Raw genomic sequence first — 16,275 nt, 5'->3', positions numbered from 1 at the left:
TCTTGTTTGCGGTCGGGGGGTGGCAAGGGGGTGGTCTTACCAAGTTGGCGTCGGTGGGTGTGTGGTACTTCTCGGTGCCCATCCTGACAAGCCCGTCGTTGTACAGAAATATCCGCAGGGGGTCGCAGGAGGTGACCAGGATGTAGATTCGGAGGTCGAACTTGTAGCCCTCCAGGAGGAACGGTTTGTCCAGGTACTCCTGCACGATCAGGTGCTCGTGAGCTTGCAGCTTGTCCCCGTTCCGGATCAGCGATATCCTGACACACACACACACACACACACACACACATCACACCTCAGAGATACAGCGCGGAGACAGGACCTCCCACCCACCGAGCCCACGCTGACCAGCGACCCCCCACACCAACACTATCCCGCATACTCAATTTCACTCAGATGGGTGGTGGGTGTATGGAACGAGCTGCCAGAGGAGGTAGTCGAGGCTGGGACTATCCCAACGTTTAAGAAACAGTGAGACAGGCACATGGATAGGACAGGTTTGGAGGGATATGGACCAAGCGCGGGCAGGTAGGACTAGGGTAGCTGGGACATTGTTGGCCGGTGTGGGCAAGTTGGGCCGAAGGGCCTGTTTCCACACTGTGTCACTCTATGACTCGAGAGAGAGAGAGAGAGACAATTTTACCTGAGACAGTTAACCTACAAACCTGCAGGTCTATGGAGTGGGTTTTTTAAAGATATCTCCCCGTCCTGCACACGGTGGTGCAGCAGGTAGAGCTGCTGCCTCACAGCACCAGGGACCCGGGTTCCATCCTGACTACGGGTGCTGTCTACAGTGAAAAGCTTTCGCTGCGTGCTAACTAGTCAACGGAAAGACAATACATGATTACAATCGAGCCGTTTACAGTATATAGATATATGATAAGGGAAAAACGCTTAGTGGAAGGTCATTATTCACAAAATGCTGGAGTAACTCAGCGGGTCAGGCAGCATCTCGGGAGAGAAGGTATGGGTGACGTTTCGGGTCGAGACCCTTCTTCCTGATGAGGAAGAACTTTTTCAGTCAGAGAGTGGTGAAGGTGTGGAATTCTCTGCCTCAGAAGGCAGTGGAGGCCAGTTCGTTGGATGCTTTCAAGAGAGAGCTGGATAGAGCTCTTAAGGATAGCGGAGTGAGGGGGTATGGGGAGAAGGCAGGAACGGGGTACTGATTGAGAGTGATCAGCCATGATCGCATTGAATGGCGGTGCTGGCTCGAAGGGCTGAATGGCCTACTCCTGCACCTATTGTCTATTGTCTATTCAGTGATGTCAGGGGGGGGCGGGACAAAGGAAGGATATAGGTGGAGACAGGAAGATAGAGGGTCTCGGCCCGAAACGTCACCCATTCCTTCTCTCCCGAGATGCTGCCTGACCCGAGATGCTGCCTGACTTTGTGAATAAATACCTCGGAAGATAGAGGGAGATTTGGGAAGGGGGAGGGGAAGAGAGGGACAGAGGAACTATCTAAAGTTGGAGAAGTGTAAAGTCAGTCAAGTCCGATCAAGGATAGTCCGAGGATCACCAATGAGGTAGATAGTAGTTCAGCACTGCTCTCTGGTTGTGGTAGGATGGTTCAGTTGCCTGATAACAGCTGGGAAGAAACTGTCCCTGAATCTGGAGGTGTGCGTTTTCACACTTCTGTACCTCTTGCCCGATGGGAGAGGGGAGAAGAGGGAGTGGCCGGGATGAGACTGGTCCCTGATTATGCTGCTGGCTTTGCCGAGGCAGCGTGAGGTGTAGATGGTCGATGGAAGGGAGGTCTATGTGATGGTTACAAACCAATAGGTGACGTTTTGGAATTGAGATGTGTAGGAACGAACTGCAGATGCTGGTCGTCGTCTGGAACCCGTTTTCACCGAGACCACAACGAACAATGGCCTGTTTCCTTTATCATCGTTACTTTTTTGCGTATCTTTCATTCATTTGTTCGATATTTCTCTACCTCACTGCCAAAACCTCTCGTTTCCCTGTCCCCCAACTTTCAGCCGGAAGACGGTTCTCAACCTGAAACGTCACCTATTCCTTTTCCCCAGAGATGCTGCCTGAGTTATGGTCATGGAGTGAAACAGAGTGGAACCAGGCCCTTCGGCCCAACTCGCCCACACCGGCCAACATGTCCCAGCTACACTAGCCCCACCTACCAGCATTTGGTCCATATCCCTCCAAACCTGTCCTATCCATGTACCTGTCTACCTGTTTCTTAAACGTTGCGATAGTCCCAGCCTCAACTACCTTCTCTGGCAGCTCGTTCCATACACCCACCACCCTCTGTGTGGAAAAGTTACCCCTCGGATTCCTATTAAATCTTTTCCCCTTCACCTTGAACCTGTGTCCTCTGGTCCTCGACATCCCTACTCTGGGTAAGAAACTCTGTGCATCTACCCGATCTATTCCTCTCATGATTTTGTGCACCTCTATAAGATCTCCCCTCATCCTCCTGCGCTCCAAGGAATAGAGACCCAGCCTGCTCAACCTCAGAAAAAGTTACCCCTCAGATTCTGATTAAATCGTTTCCCCTTCGTTATTAAACCTATATCCTCTGGTCTTTGATTCCCCTACTGTGGGCAAGAGACTCTGTGCATCTACCCGATCCATTCCTCTCATGATCTGGTACACCTCTTCAAGATCTCCCCTCATCCTCCTGCGCTCCAAGGAGTAGAGACCCAGCCTGCTCAACCTCAGAAAAAGTTGAGGTTTCCGATTAAATCGTTTCCCCTTCACCTTGAACCTTTATCCAAGCTGCATTAGAGTTACTCCAGCTGACTGTATCCATTGACTCCATTTTTTCTTCTATATAAATAGAACATTCTCCTTTTAAACGCAGGTATGTGCGCGTTGGTCAGGGGTGGGGAGAGCAGTGGGCGGGGATTGAACCTGGAACTCTGGAGTAGCGAGGCAGCTGCGGCCGGCCGGCCGGCCGGCGTCGGTAATTGCAGTCACAGCTTGGGCTCAGGAGGTTCCTCCCAGTGTGGCCAGCTGTCGGGGCAGAATTAGCTGACGGCTTTGCTGGAGACTGACGTCAAGGTGGGACTGAGGGAACAGGTCCCGCTCTGGGGATGATTAGCGGGCGGGAGGACGAAGCAGCATGCCGTGAACCAGGGGACGGGGGGGGGGGGGGGGAGCTAGTGATTAATCTAGACGCAAGCCGCGACCAGGCAATTACACGCTATCCCACGCTCGCCGTCAGCCTCCGTGCCCACGGCTCTTTAAGGGGGTGAAACATAGAAACATAGAAAATAGGTGCAGGAGGAGGCCATTTGGCCCATCGAGACTGCACCGCCATTCATTGTAATCATGGCTGATCGTCGACAATCAGTAACCCGTGCCTGCCTTCTCCCCATACCCCTTGATTCCACTAGCCCCCAGAGCTCTATCTAACTCTCTCTTAAATCCATCCAGTTAATCGGCCTCCACTGCCCTCTGTGGCAGAGAATTCCACAGATTCACAACACTCTGGGTGAAAAAGTGTTTTCTCACCTCAGTTTTAAATGGCCTCCCCTTTATTCTTTGACTGTGTGGCCCCTGGTTCTGGACTCGCCCAACATTTGGGAACATTTTTCCTGCATTTAGCTTGTCCAGTCCTTTTATAATTTCATACTTTTCTATAAGATCCCCCTCTCATCCTTTTAAACTGAAATTGAGCAATATCTGAGGAAGGATGTGCTGGCTCTGGAGAGGGTCCAGAGGAGGTTTACGAGAATGATCCCAGGAATGAGTGGGTTAACATATGATGAGCGTTTGTCTGCACTGGGCCTGTACTCGCTGGAGGTTAGAAGGATGAGGGGGGACCTCATTGAAACGTACAGAATAGTGAAAGGTCTGGATAGAGTGGATGTGGAGAGGATGTTTCCACTGGTGGGAGAGTCTAGGACCAGAGGGCACAGCCTCAGAATTAAAGGATGTTCTTTTAGGAAGGAGATGAGGAGGAATTTCTTTACTCAGAGGGTGGTGAATCTGTGGAATTCTTTGCCACAGAAGGCTGTGGAGGCTAAGTCAGTGGATATTTTTAAGGCAGAGATAGATAGATTCTTGATTAGTACAGGTGTCAGGGGTTATGGGGAGAAGGCAGGAGAATGGGGTTAGGAGGGAGAGATAGGTCAGCCATGATTGAATGGCGGTGGAGTTGATGGGCCGAATGGCCTAATTCTGCTCTTATCACTCAGAAGGCAGTGGAGGCAAATTCTCTGAATACATTCAAGAGAGTGCTAGATAGAGCTCTTAAGGATAGCGGAGTCAGGGGGTGTGGGGAGAAGGCAGGAACGGGGTACTGATCGAGAATGATCAGCCATGATCACAGTGAATGGCGGTGCTGGCTCGAAGGGCCGAGTGGCCTACTCCTGCACCTATTGTCTATTCTCCAAATCCTGGCCGCTGGGGTAAGGCTTGCCGTTGCCCTGTGGTTGTCGACAGCAAGCTGTCCCTGGTGAACCAGGAGCCGATGCCACCAAGGCACCTCGCCGACCGGTGGACGGTGTTTACAGATACAGCGTGGAAACAGGCACTTCGGCCCACCGGGTCCGCGCCGACCAGCGATCCCCGCACACTGACACTGTCCTACACCCACTAGGGACAATTTTTTTACATTTATACCCAGCCAATTAACCTACAAACCTGCACGTCTTTGGAGTGTGGGAGCAAACCAAAGATCTCGGAGAAAACCCACGCAGGTCACGGGGAGAACGTACAAACTCCGTACAGACAGCGCCTGTAGTCGGGATGGAACCCGGGTCTCCGGCGCTGCGTTCGCTGTAAGGCAGCAACTCGACCGTGCCAAATGTGTATCGCTTTTGCACCATCGTACGTCAAAGCATCGTGTGTCGAGGAGTATCTGCAGTTTAGTTTTTAGTTTAGTGTTTTAGTGTTAGCTTAGATTTTACTTTTTCAGTTTAGTGTTTTTTAAGTTTAATTCAGTTTAGTTTCTTAGTTTAGTTTACATAGAAACATGGAAAATAGGTGCAGGAGGAGGCCATTCGGCCCTTCGAGCCAGCACCACCATTCAATGTGATCACGGCTGATCATCCACAATCAGTTCCCCGTTCCTGCCTTCTCCCCATATCCCTTGATCCCGTTAGCCCTAAGAGCTGAGTCTAACTCTCTCTTGAAAACATCCAGAGAATTCTATAGATTCACAACTCTCTGGGTGAAAAAGTTTTTCCTCATCTCAGTCTTAAATGGCCTACCCCTTATTCTTAAACTGTGACCCCTGGTTTTGGATTCCCCAACATCGGGAACATTTTTCCTGCATCTAGCCTGTCCAATCCTTTAAGAATTTTATGGTTCTACTAAAAGATCCCCTCTCTTCCTTCTAAATTCCAGTGAATACAAGCCCAGTCGATCAATTCTTTCAACATATGACAGTCCCGCCATCCTGGGAATTAACCTGGTGAACCTACGCTGCACGCCCTCAATCGCAAGAATATCCTTCCTCAAATTAGGAGACCAAAACTGCACACAGTACTCCAGGTGCGGTCTCACTAGGGCCCTGTACAACTGCAGAAGGACCTTGTTCCTCAACTCCACTTGTTATGAAGGCCAACATGCCATTGGCTTTCTTCACTGCCTGCTGTACCTGCATGCTTCCTTTCAGTGACTCATGCACTAGGACACCCAGATCTCGTTGTGCGTCCTCTTTTCCTAATCTGACACCATTCAGATGATAATCTGCCTTCCTGTTCTTGCCACCAAAGTAGATAACCTCACACTTATCCACATTAAACTGCATCTGCCATGCATCCGCCCAATCACTCAACCTGTCCAAGTCACCCTGCAACCTCACAGCATCTTCCTCACAGCTCACACTGCCCCCCAGCTTTGTGTCGTTTTCTAGTTCAGTTTAGTTTTGTTGTTTAGTTTCAATAGACAATAGACAATAGGTGCAGGAGGAGGCCATTCGGCCATTCGAGCCAGCACCGCCATTCATTGTGATCATGGCTGATCATTCTCAATCAGTACCCCGTTCCTGCCTTCTCCCCATACCCCCTGACTCCGCTATCCTTAAGAGCTCTATCTAGCTCTCTCTTGAAAGCATTCAGAGAATTGGCCTCCACTGCCTTCTGAGGCAGAGAATTCCACAGATTTACAACTCTCTGACTGAAAAAGTTTTTCCACATCTCCGTTATAAATAGCCTACCCCTTATTCTTAACGTCTTAGGCCTTAGCCCTTATTTTTGCACGTCTTTGGAGTACGAGAGGAAACCGGAGCACCCAGAGAAAACACTGGGAGAAGGAACAAACTCCATCACAGACAGCATCCGTGGTCGGGATGGAGTCCGGGTCTCTGGTGCGGGGTGGAGCCCGGGTATATGGGACGGGGTGGAGCCCGGGTATATGGGACGGGGTGGAGCCCGGGTATATGGGACGGGGTGGAGCCCGGGTATATGGGACAGGGTGGAGCCCGGGTATATGGGACGGGGTGGAGCCCGGGTCTCTGGGACGGGGTGGAGCCCGGGTCTCTGGGACGGGGTGGAGCCCGGGTATATGGGACGGGGTGGAGCCCGGGTATATGGGACGGGGTGGAGCCCGGGTCTCTGGGACGGGGTGGAGCCCGGGTATATGGGACGGGGTGGAGCCCGGGTCTCTGGGACGGGGTGGAGCCCGGGTCTCTGGGACGGGGTGGAGCCCGGGTCTCTGGGACGGAGTGGAGCCCGGGTATATGGGACGGGGTGGAGCCCGGGTCTCTGGGACGGGGTGGAGCCCGGGTATATGGGACGGGGTGGAGCCCGGGTCTCTGGGACAGGGTGGAGCCCGGGTCTCTGGGACGGGGTGGAGCCCGGGTATATGGGACGGGGTGGAGCCCGGGTCTCTGGTGCGGGGTGGAGCCCGGGTCTCTGGGACGGGGTGGAGCCCGGGTCTCTGGTGCGGGGTGGAGCCCGGGTATATGGGACGGGGTGGAGCCCGGGTCTCTGGGACGGGGTGGAGCCCGGGTATATGGGACGGGGTGGAGCCCGGGTATATGGGACGGGGTGGAGCCCGGGTATATGGGACGGGGTGGAGCCTGGGTCTCTGGGACGGGGTGGAGCCCGGGTATATGGGACGGGGTGGAGCCTGGGTATATGGGACGGGGTGGAGCCCGGGTCTATGGGACGGGGTGGAGCCCGGGTATATGGGACGGGGTGGAGCCCGGGTATATGGGACGGGGTGGAGCCCGGGTATATGGGACGGGGTGGAGCCTGGGTCTCTGGGACGGGGTGGAGCCCGGGTATATGGGACGGGGTGGAGCCTGGGTATATGGGACGGGGTGGAGCCCGGGTATATGGGACGGGGTGGAGCCCGGGTATATGGGACGGGGTGGAGCCCGGGTCTCTGGGACGGAGTGGAGCCCGGGTATATGGGACGGGGTGGAGCCCGGGTATATGGGACGGGGTGGAGCCCGGGTATATGGGACGGGGTGGAGCCCGGGTATATGGGACGGGGTGGAGCCCGGGTATATGGGACGGGGTGGAGCCCGGGTATATGGGACGGGTGGAGCCCGGGTATATGGGACGGGGTGGAGCCCGGGTCTCTGGGACGGAGTGGAGCCCGGGTCTCTGGTGCGGGGTGGAGCCCGGGCCTCTGGGACGGGGTGGAGCCCGGGTCTCTGGGACGGGGTGGAGCCCGGGTATATGGGACGGGGTGGAGCCCGGGTCTCTGGGACGGAGTGGAGCCCGGGTCTCTGGTGCGGGGTGGAGCCCGGGTCTCTGGGACGGGGTGGAGTCCGGGTCTCTGGGACGGGGTGGAGCCCGGGTCTCTGGGACGGGGTGGAGCCCGGGTCTCTGGCGCTGTGAAGCAGCTGCTCTGCCCGCCGTGCCGCCCGACTGGACGTGTTGGGATGGAAGGGGAGAGTTGAAGGTTGGGGTGCCAACTTTCTCACTCCCAAATAAGGGACAAAAGGTGACGTCACCGCCCCGCGCCCCACGTGACCTCACCCAGCCAGCGGCCACGTGCTCCGCTCCACCAATGGTGGCCGCCCGGGCCGGGAGGTGGGTTGCTACGCAACCTCCGTTAGGCGGCTCCCGGGGCCTCCGGACCTACACTGTCGGGACCTACAGTGTCCGGGCCTACAGCGGCCCCCTGGGCTTACAGTGTTTGGGCCTACAGTTGTTCCCGGGCCTACACCGTCGGTGCCTACAGCCCCCCCCGGGCCTAATGCGGGACAAGGGTGGTCCCGTACGGGACAAACCAATTTAGCTCAATATACGGGACGTCCCGGCTCATACGGGACAGTTGGCGACCCTAGGTGAAGGTGCTACATACCCGTGACCCATGGACAGTTGGCAACACTAGGTGAAGGTGCTACGTACCCGTGACCCATGGCGCCGTTGGCCGGCTTGACGATGTAGGTTTTCTGCCGGCGTTTTTTGCGCAGCTCCTTGATGCAGTTCTGGAACTGGGTGTACTCGGCCGGGAAGATCCAGGTCCTGGGGGTGAAGCAGTATTCCTGAGACTGGCTCTTGATCATCCTGCGGGGAATCAGGTTCACAAGCTCATCAGCCATGGCAGCAGAATCGGCTTTCCCTCCTAAACCAGTTTTGCCGTTGTCCACCACGGATCCCTCTTGAGATCACACCTCCCCATGACAACAGTGGACCACACCAGGCACCAGCATGCCCACGGTCATCTGTCGGTCCAACACCAACCCGACCTCTCTCCCTCAACCCCCACTTTCAGTCTGAGGAAGGGTCCTGACCCGAAACGTGCGTGCACCTCGTATTTCACTTGGGCAGCTTACACCCCAGCGGTATGAACATTGACAATAGACAATAGGTGCAGGAGGAGGCCATTCGGCCCTTCGAGCCTGCACCACCATTCAATGTGATCATGGCTGATCATTCTCAATTAGCACCCCGTTCCTGCCTTCTCCCCATACCCCCTGACTCCGCTATCCTTAAGAGCTCTATCCAGCTCTCTCTTGAATGTATTCAGAGAATTGGCCTCCACTGCCTTCTGAGGCAGAGAATTCCACAGATTGACAACTCTCTGGCTGAAAAAGTTTTTCCTCATCTCCGTTCTAAATGGCCTACCCCTTATTCTTAAACTGTGGCCCCTGGTTCTGGACTCCCCCAACATTGGGAACTTGTTTCCTGCCTCTAACGTGTCCAACCCCTTAATAATCTTATAAGATCTCCTCTCATCCTTCTAAATTGACTTCTCCAACGTCAAGTAACCCTTGCTCTCCCCCTCTCTCCGTCCCTCCCCCCACCCGAGTCCGCACCGTTTTGTGTCCCTTCATCATCACCTTGTCCCCGGCCAACAATGGATCATTGTGGGCTCATGTTCATAAGTGAAAGGAGCAGAATTAGGCCATTCGGCCCATCAACTACTCCGCCGTTCAATCATGGCTGATCTATCTTCCCCCTCTCAACCCCATTATCCTCATAACCAAAGATACTAGGGGAACAAGATAGACCACTCGACCCTAAAAACTGTAGTACGTCACGCCGCCATTTTAGTCGGCAGAACCTCGCAGAAACATTAAAAAAGGAAAATAACTAAAATCTGTGAATTGATGGATGAGATATATTCTGCATTTTAATGGTATCATCACACACACTGTTCCCCCACAACACGGATTACACAACGAGAGGCCGAGCGATCGGCGGCTTACTAAAATGGCTCCTTTGCGTACTACACTTCAGTATCGGTGATTTCAACGGAGTGGCCCATCTTGTTCCTCTAGTATCTTTGCTCATAACCTCTGACATCCGCACTTTAGGGCGGTCACGGTGGCGCAGCGGTAGAGTTGCCGGGTTCGATCCTGCCCGCGGGCGCCGTCTGTACGGAGTTTGTACGTTCTCCCCGTGACCTGCGTGGGTTTTCTCCGAGATCTTCGGGTTTCCTCCCACACTCCAAAGACGTGCAGGTTTGTAGGTTAATTGGCTTGGTTATAAATGTAAAAATTATCCCTGGTGGGTGTCGGATGGTGTTAATGTGCGGGGATCGCTGGGCGGCGCGGACCCGGTGGGCCGAAGGGCCTGTTTCCGCGCTGTATCTCTAAACTAAACTAAAATCAAGAATGCGTAAATCGCCACCTTAAAAGCAAAGACTTGGACGTCTGTGGCAATGAATCCCACACTTTCTTCGCACAGAAGCATAGTTGAGGGCTAGCATAGATCAGCCAGTGAATGGTGGGACAGGCTTGAGGGGCAGAGTGGCCGGCTGTCGCTGGGTCGTCTGTTTCCCACCCGCCCCGTCACCACCACCCCCAAACCCCCACCCCCTACTCTCTCTCTCGAGCACAACAATCCTTGCCGGCAATAGTCATAGAGTGATACAGTGTTGAAACAGGCTCTTCAGCCCAACTTGCCCACACCGGCCAACAATGTCCCAGCTACACTAGTCCCACCTGCCAGCATTTGGTCCATATCCCTCCAAACCCTGTCCTTTCTTAAACGATGGGATAGTCCTCTGGCAGCTCGTTCCATACACCCACCACCCTCTGTGTGGAAAAGTTACCCCTCAGATTCCTCTTCACCTTAAACCCAACTCCTCAGGTCCTTGATTCCCCTACTCTGGGCAAGAGACTCTGTGCATCTACCCGATCTATTCCTCTCATGATTTTGTACACCTTTATAAGATCCCCCCTCATCCTCCTGCGCTCCAAGGAATAGAGACCCAGCCTGCTCAACCTCTCCCTATTAACCCTCCATTCAGTTGCTCCAGCTTTTTGAGTCTATCTTTGGTTAAAACCAGCATCTTTTAGAGATACAGCGCAGAAACAGGCCCTTTGGCCCATCCAGTCTGTACTGACCAGCAATCTCTGAGCACTAACACTATCCTACACAGTCCAGGGACAATTTACTTTTACACCAAGCCAATTAACCTACAAACCTGCACGTTTTTGGAGCGTGGGAGGAAAACAAAGATCTCGGAGAAAACCCACGTAGGTCACGGGGAGAACGTACAAACTCCGTACAGATGGCACCCGTAGTCGGGATCGAACCCGGGTCTCTGGCGCTGTGAGGCAGCAACTCTACCGCTGCGCCACCGTGCCGCCCAGTTCCTTCGTGCTCCGAGCAGGAATGTGTTGTCCATTGTGGCCTTTCCTCTCCCCCAGTAACACGACCCACTGTGTCTGGCTGTCCACACTCGAGGTTGCCAACTTTCTCACTCCCAAATAAGGGACAAGGTGACCTCACCGCCCCGCGCCCCACGTGACCTCACCCAGCCAGCGGCCACGTGCTCCCGCTCCACCAACGGCACCCGTCCTGGCCGGGAGGCGGGTTGCTACGGTGTCCAGGCCTCTGGACAGTGCTAAAATGTCGGAAACCTAGAGTGTCGGAAACTAAACTGTCGGGACCTACAGTGTCCGGGCCTACAGCGTCCGGGCCTACAGCCTCCAGGCCTACAGCGTCCTGGCCTACAGCGTCCGGTTCTACAGCGTCCGGGCCTACAGCGTCCGGGCCTACAGCGTCCGGGCCTAATATGGGACAAGGGCGGTCCCGTACGAGACAAACCAGTTTAGCCCAAAATACGGGATGTCCTGGCTAATACGGGACAGTTGGCAACCCTAGTCCACACACACAGAGATCTCGGACGATGCTTCACCTACTTGGCCATGTTCCTTGCCAGGCAGTCCTTGCGGCAAATCTCCCCCATCCCCGGAAAGTGGTTGATCCTCTGTGGAGAGAAAGAGAGGGAGAAAGAGATAGAGAGAGAGAGCGGGGGTGGTGAATAGGGCTCTGGTCAGGCTGCATTTGGAATACTGTGAGCAAATTTGGGCCCCATATCCGAGGAAGGATGTGCTGGCTCTGGAGAGGGTCCAGAGGAGGTTTTCGAGAACGATCCCAGGAATGGGTGGTTTAGCATATGATGAGCCTGTACTCGCTGGAGTTTAGAAGGTTGAGGGGGGACCTCAATGAAACGTACAGAATAATGAAAGGCTCAGATAGAGTGGATGTGGAGAGGATGTTTCCACTGGTGGGAGAGTCTAGGACCAGAGGGCACAGCCTCAGAATTAAAGGGCGCTCTTTTAGAAAGGGGAGGAGGAATTTCTTTAGTCAGAGGGTGGTGAATCTGTGGAGCTCATTGCCACAGACGGCTGTGGAGGCCGAGTCAGTGGATATTTTTAAGCCAGAGATATAGATTCTTGATTAGTGCGGGTGTCGGGGGTTATGGAGAGAAGGCAGGAGAATGGGTTTAGGAGGGAGAGATAGATCAGCCATGATTGAATGGCGGAGTAGACTTCAGAGGCAGATAGTAGTTCAACCAGAGAGCAGTGCTGAACTACTATCTACCTCATTGGTGACCCTCAGACTATCTTTGATCGGACTTTACTGGCTTTACCTGGCACTAAACGTTGTTCCCTTATGTATCTGTGTATTGTGGACGGCTCGATTGTAATCATGCGTTGTCTTTCCGCTGACTGGTTAGCGCGCAACAAAAGCTTTTCACTGTACCTCGGTACATGTGACAATAAACTAAACTGAAACTGAACTGATTGGGTCAAATGTATAAATTACTGAGAGAAATAGATCGGGTAGACACACAGAGTCTGTTGCCCAAAATCGAGGACATAGATTTAAGGTGAAGGGGAAAAGATTTAATAGGAATCTGAGGGGTAACATTTTCATGCAAAGGGTGGTGGGTGTATGGAACGAGCTGCCAGAGGGGGTAGATGAGGCTGGGACCAACACACAGTTTAAGAAACATTTGAAGATAGACACAAAACGCTGGAGTAACTCAGCGGGTCAGGCAGCATCTCTGGAGAGACGGGAACGGGCGACGTTTCGGGTCGAGACCCTTCTTCAGACTGATGTCAGGGGAGGGGGCGGGACAAAGATAGGATGTAGTCGGAGACAGGAAGACTGGTGGGAGAACTGGGAAGGGGGAGGGGATGGATAGAGAGGGAAAGCAGGGACTATTTGAAGTTAGAGAAATCAATGTTCATAGCGCTGGGGTGTAAACTACCCAAGCGTTTAAAAAAACGTTCCGTATCGGAAAGCGGGAGGTCAGAGGGGATACAATAGACAATAGGTGCAGGAGGAGGCCATTCGGCCCTTCTAGCAGCACCACCATTCAACATGATCATGGCTGATCATTCTCAATCAGTACCCCGTTCCTGCCTTCTCCCCATACCCCCTGACTCCGCTATCCTTAAGAGCTCTATCCAGCTCTCTCTTGAATGCATTCAGAGAATTGGCCTCCACTGCCTTCTGAGGCAGAGAATTCCACAGATTCACAACTCTCTGACTGAAAAGGTTTTCCCCCATTTCAGTTCTAAATGGCCTACCCCTTATTCTTAAACCGTGGCCCCTGGTTCTGGACTCCCCCCAACACTGGGAACATGTTTCCTGCCTCTAACGTGTCCAACCCCTTAATAATCTTAAATGGATGGTGAACACACGGCAAGGGTGAGGGTTGGGGTCAGAGGAAGGCAGGCGAGAAGATGGAGGCCGGGGGCGATGTGTGGAGGGGGGATGGTGGGTGTGTGGAGAGGAGGGGGACACGAGGACGACTGTATGGGCGGGGAGTAGCTGGGGCCGCCTGGCTAAAAGGGGAAGGTCCCGTGGAACCCCCACTGATGTGCCCTGTAGGAGGGGAGGGGGGGGGGGACAGCAGGACCCAGCAGAGTAAGAAACATTTGGACAGGTACATGGCTAAAGACTGGGCTTGCATTCACTGGAGTTTAGAAGGATGAGAGGGGATCTTATAGAGACGTATACAATTATAAAAGGACTGGACAAGCTAGATGCAGGAAAAATGTTCCCAATGTTCCCAATGTTCCCAATGTTCCCAAGGCGGCACGGTAGCGCAGCGGTAGAGTTGCTGCTTTACAGCGAATGCAGCGCCGGAGACACAGGTTCGATCCTGACTACGGGTGCTGCACTGTAAGGAGTTTGTACGTTCTCCCCGTGACCTGCGTGGGTTTTCTCCGAGATCTTCGGTTTCCTCCCACACTCCAAAGACGTACAGGTATGTAGGTTAATTGGCTGGGTAAATGTAAAAATTGTCCCTAGTGGGTGTAGGATAGTGTTAATGTACGGGGATCACTGGGCGGCACGGACTTGGAGGGCCGAAAAGGCCTGTTTCCGGCTGTAGATATATGATATGATATGATAATGTTGGGGGAGTCCAGAACCAGGGGCCGCACACAGTCTAAGAATAAAGGGGAGGCCATTTAAAACTGAGGTGAGAAGGAACTTTTTCACCCAGAGAGTTGTGAATTTGTGGAATTCTCTGCCACAGAGGGCAGTGGAGGCCAATTCACTGGATGAATTTAAAAGAGAGTTAGATAGAGCTCTCGGGGCTAGCGGAATCAAGGGATATGGGGAGAAGGCAGGCACGGGTTACTGATTGTGGATGATCAGCTATGATCACAGCGAATGGCCGAATGGTCTCCGAATGGTCGAAAATCCGAATGGCCTCCTCCTGCACCTATTTTCTATGTTTCTATGCTAGGACGGGTTTAGAGGAAAATGGGCCAAACGTGGGCAGGTGGGACAGGTGTAGATGGGGCAGTGTGGACGCAGTGGGCCGAAGGGCCTGTTTGCGTGCTGTATCTCTGAACCAGGTGAGGTGAGGAGAGGAGGAGTGAAATGTAAAGCCAGAGGGAGGGACACGGGTGGGAGGTAGGAGGAGGGAGGGGGACGGGGTGGGGGTGGGGGTGTGCACATTGGGGTGGGATGGGTAGAGGAGATGGTACTGAAAACTGGAGAGTGTAGCGTTCGTAGCTCGAAGCAGAACAAGGGAAGCGTTTGCTCTTGGGTGACGGCTCGATGCTGCCACCCAGTGGTGAGATGAAGTCGCAGGTCCCAAGAAAGATTAAGAAAATAACTGCAGATGCTGGTACAAATCGATTTATTCACAAAATGCTGGAGTAACTCAGCAGGTCAGGCAGCATCTCGGGAGAGAAGAAGGAATGGGTGACGTTTCGGGACAAAATGCTGGAGTAACTCACCCAAGAAAGATTTACGTGTATTCCTGTGTACGTTGTGCGTATACATTCTGTGCACCGCCGCTGTGTACAGTGTGTGTATCAGGGCAGCACGGTGGGGCAGCGGTAGAGTTGCTGCCTCACAGCGCCGGAGACCCGGGTTCCATCCCGACTACGGGTGCTGTCTGTACGGGGTTTGTACGTTCTCCCACTGACCCGCGTGGGGTTTCTCCGGTTTCCTCCCGCACTCCAAAGACGCGCGGGTTTGTAGGGAGACGGGGGGGAGGGAGATGGGGAGGGGGAGTATGTGGGCAGTCACCTGGTAGTTGCAGAGGGAGGGGGTAGGGTGGGGGGTGGGGGAGGGGAGGCTGGCAAGTAGGGAGGGGGAGGCGGGGGAAGGGTTGGGGGGTGTGCGGACGGTCACCTGGTAGTTGCAGAGGGAGGGGGAGGGTGGGGGGTGGGGGAGGGGAGGCTGGCAAGTGGGGAGGGGCAGGGAGGTGGGGGGAAGGTTAGGAAGGGGGTGTGCGGGTGGTCACCTGGTAGTTGCAGAGGGAGGGGGTAGGGTGGAGGGTGGAGGGTTGGGGGGAGGGAGGCGGGGGGAGGGTTGGGGGGGAGGGGGGGAAGGGTTGGGAGGAGGGTGGGGTTGTGGGGAGGGAGGCGGGGGGAGGGTTGGGGGGTGAGGGTTGGAGGGGGGAGGCGGGGGGAGGGTGGGGTTGGGGGGAGGGAGGCGGGGGGAGGGAGGCGGGGGGAGGGATGGGGGGAGGGATGGGGGGAGGGAGGCGGGGGTGGGGTTGGGGCAGGGTGGTGGGGGGAGGGTTGGGGGTTGCGCGGGTGGTCACCTGGTAGTTGCACAGGTCTGCGATGCGTTCCTGCTGCACGGCGGCATCGTTCCAGATGAGGTTGGCCGTGTCGTCCTCCTCCTGCGCCCGCGTGAAGCCCGAGTCCAGGATGGCCAAACGCACTGGGGGGAGGGGAAGAGTGGTCAGCGGGCGGTGGGCAGTGGGCAGTGGGCAGTGTGTGGTGGGCAGTGGGCGGTGGGCAGTGTGCGGTGGGCAGTGGGCAGTGGGCAGTGTGTGGTGGGCAGTGTGTGGTGGGCAGTGGGCGGTGGGCAGTGTGCGGTGGGCAGTGTGTGGTGGGCAGTGTGTGGTGGGCAGTGTGTGGTGGGCGGTGGGCAGTGGGCAGTGGGCGGTGGGCAGTGTGTGGTGGGCAGTGGGCAGTGGGCAGTGGGCAGTGGGCAGTGTGTGGTGGGCAGTGGGCGGTGGGCAGTGGGCGGTGGGCAGTGGGCGGTGGGCAGTGGGCGGTGGGCAGACACGCCCAGACCCCACACCGTCAGTCAGCTCCCCCACCGTGGGGGCAGGGGAGAGGGCAATGGGGAACAGTCAGACAGCCCCACACCCCACACCGTGGTGGGGGGGGAGGGGAGGGGCT

The 16,275-nt window shown here is 55.0% G+C and overlaps 1 protein-coding gene across 1 annotated transcript in view; it reads right to left on the bottom strand.

Moving 5' to 3' along the window:
* Nucleotides 1-16,275, bottom strand: part of ttll7 (tubulin tyrosine ligase-like family, member 7) — a 97,373-nt gene that overhangs the window by 43,665 nt on the left and 37,433 nt on the right. The window contains exons 4-7 of the mRNA XM_078408085.1: nucleotides 15,687-15,808; nucleotides 11,524-11,591; nucleotides 8,276-8,434; nucleotides 41-257 (exon numbers count right to left, since the gene is read on the bottom strand). Coding sequence (XP_078264211.1) covers nucleotides 41-257; nucleotides 8,276-8,434; nucleotides 11,524-11,591; nucleotides 15,687-15,808 — 566 coding nt within the window. The remainder of the gene's footprint in view (nucleotides 1-40; nucleotides 258-8,275; nucleotides 8,435-11,523; nucleotides 11,592-15,686; nucleotides 15,809-16,275) is intronic.

The sequence above is a fragment of the Rhinoraja longicauda genome, chromosome 11, assembly GCF_053455715.1.
Source record: "Rhinoraja longicauda isolate Sanriku21f chromosome 11, sRhiLon1.1, whole genome shotgun sequence".
In the NCBI taxonomy this organism is placed as follows: domain Eukaryota; kingdom Metazoa; phylum Chordata; class Chondrichthyes; order Rajiformes; family Arhynchobatidae; genus Rhinoraja; species Rhinoraja longicauda.
The sequence above is the reverse complement of the archived record's forward strand: the minus strand, read 5'-3'. Positions and strand labels throughout refer to the sequence as shown.